This window comes from Lactuca virosa, chromosome 4 (assembly GCF_052849685.1).
Source record: "Lactuca virosa cultivar CGN04683 chromosome 4, Lactuca_virosa_CGN04683_v6, whole genome shotgun sequence".
In the NCBI taxonomy this organism is placed as follows: domain Eukaryota; kingdom Viridiplantae; phylum Streptophyta; class Magnoliopsida; order Asterales; family Asteraceae; genus Lactuca; species Lactuca virosa.
The window spans coordinates 288,923,194-288,924,496 of record NC_136429.1 but is presented as its reverse complement, the minus strand read 5'-3'; the positions used below and the strand labels follow the sequence as shown (position 1 = coordinate 288,924,496).

Below are 1,303 nucleotides of genomic sequence, written 5' to 3'. Positions count from 1 at the left end.
GAATAATGAAAAACAAAACATTAACATATTATTTATTGATAGAAGAAATACACTTGTTTGAATTATAAAATGTGAGGCATATCATCATAGATATGAAATCTCGACCCAAAAAAACAGTTACCGACTCGAGGCTAGTCTGGAAATAAAAATTAAACTAATAAATTAATTTATCTTATTACAAAAATATTAATGTAATGACATGGACATATAAAATAAAAAATATTCTTACCACCCTAAGTCTTGAGCTTTGCTATACGTAGGAGGATGATAACGGGGGCATTATCATTTTGATGTTCTGATATGTAGCTGTTCAACTTCAATACAAAACCATCCCACAAAGCAACTTGAATTTTCCTACCACTATAAATGCATGGTTGGGTTATATGGAGATAAATATTAAATGTGTTAAATAAATAATAAAGGAGATGTGAAAAGTACCTTAGATCTTGAGCAACCATATTCATTAACCTTTTTTCACTTCCTTTGTCCATGATCACTCTCATGGGATCAGTAGAAACAACTTGACCAATAAAATCTACAAAAGTTAATATGTAAGGAAATATATTATTATTAAATTAAATTTTTTTTCTAAAAGTAATACATAATATATATACATGCGAAGATGTTAAGAGAAAAAACTTACCAAATGCAACACGAGTGTCAAAATTTCTGGCCGTCAAATCATGGAAAGTCACAAAATTAAAAGGATCGATCTTATTAACAAAAGGAGCTGATACACAAACTGTTGTTGTTTTATATGAATTTATCTTATGTCTATGAACAACCAACATGTAATCTCCATCGTTTCTATCTATACCAAATTTAGTGATTTCCCCGAAAGCTCTTTCATCGGAAAAGACTTGAAATACATGGATGAGATTTTTTTTGACTGTTGCCTGTATTTTAGTGCCCTGTAGGTCATAACCCATGTTGTTTTATTGAAAATAATATATTAAAATATTAGTTCATTTTAATTTAGTAAAATTCTTACCTGTTGGTACATTAAAATCATTTCCAAGCTGCTCACCATGTTTGGGTTGTTTTTGTAAGTCTGCTTCCAAAGCATGACTATCTAAACACGGATATTCCATGTTTCCTTTGACAAATCAATGTCAGCAAGACTATCAAAGATGATTTCATCGCCACTATTATGTGTCATTCTGCCTTCTGCAAACACAGAATATAATTGTATTTATGATTCAGAAGTACACTGCTATTGTAACACACTCAAAAATCATGCCAATTTAAAACTTTTTAAAACATTTAAAACCATTAAGTTATTACAATTTGTTTTCATAACAGT

General features: G+C 29.5%; 1 protein-coding gene across 1 annotated transcript; it reads right to left on the bottom strand.

Moving 5' to 3' along the window:
- Positions 1-233: 233 nt before the first annotated feature.
- LOC145105962 (replication protein A 70 kDa DNA-binding subunit C-like) lies at positions 234-1,091 on the bottom strand. The gene is made up of 4 exons (XM_079043024.1): positions 992-1,091; positions 644-742; positions 439-535; positions 234-360 (listed from the first exon to the last, which is right to left on the bottom strand). Exons 1-4 carry the CDS (start codon positions 1,089-1,091, stop codon positions 234-236), a joined length of 423 nt encoding a protein of 140 aa, XP_078899150.1.
- Positions 1,092-1,303: the final 212 nt, after the last annotated feature.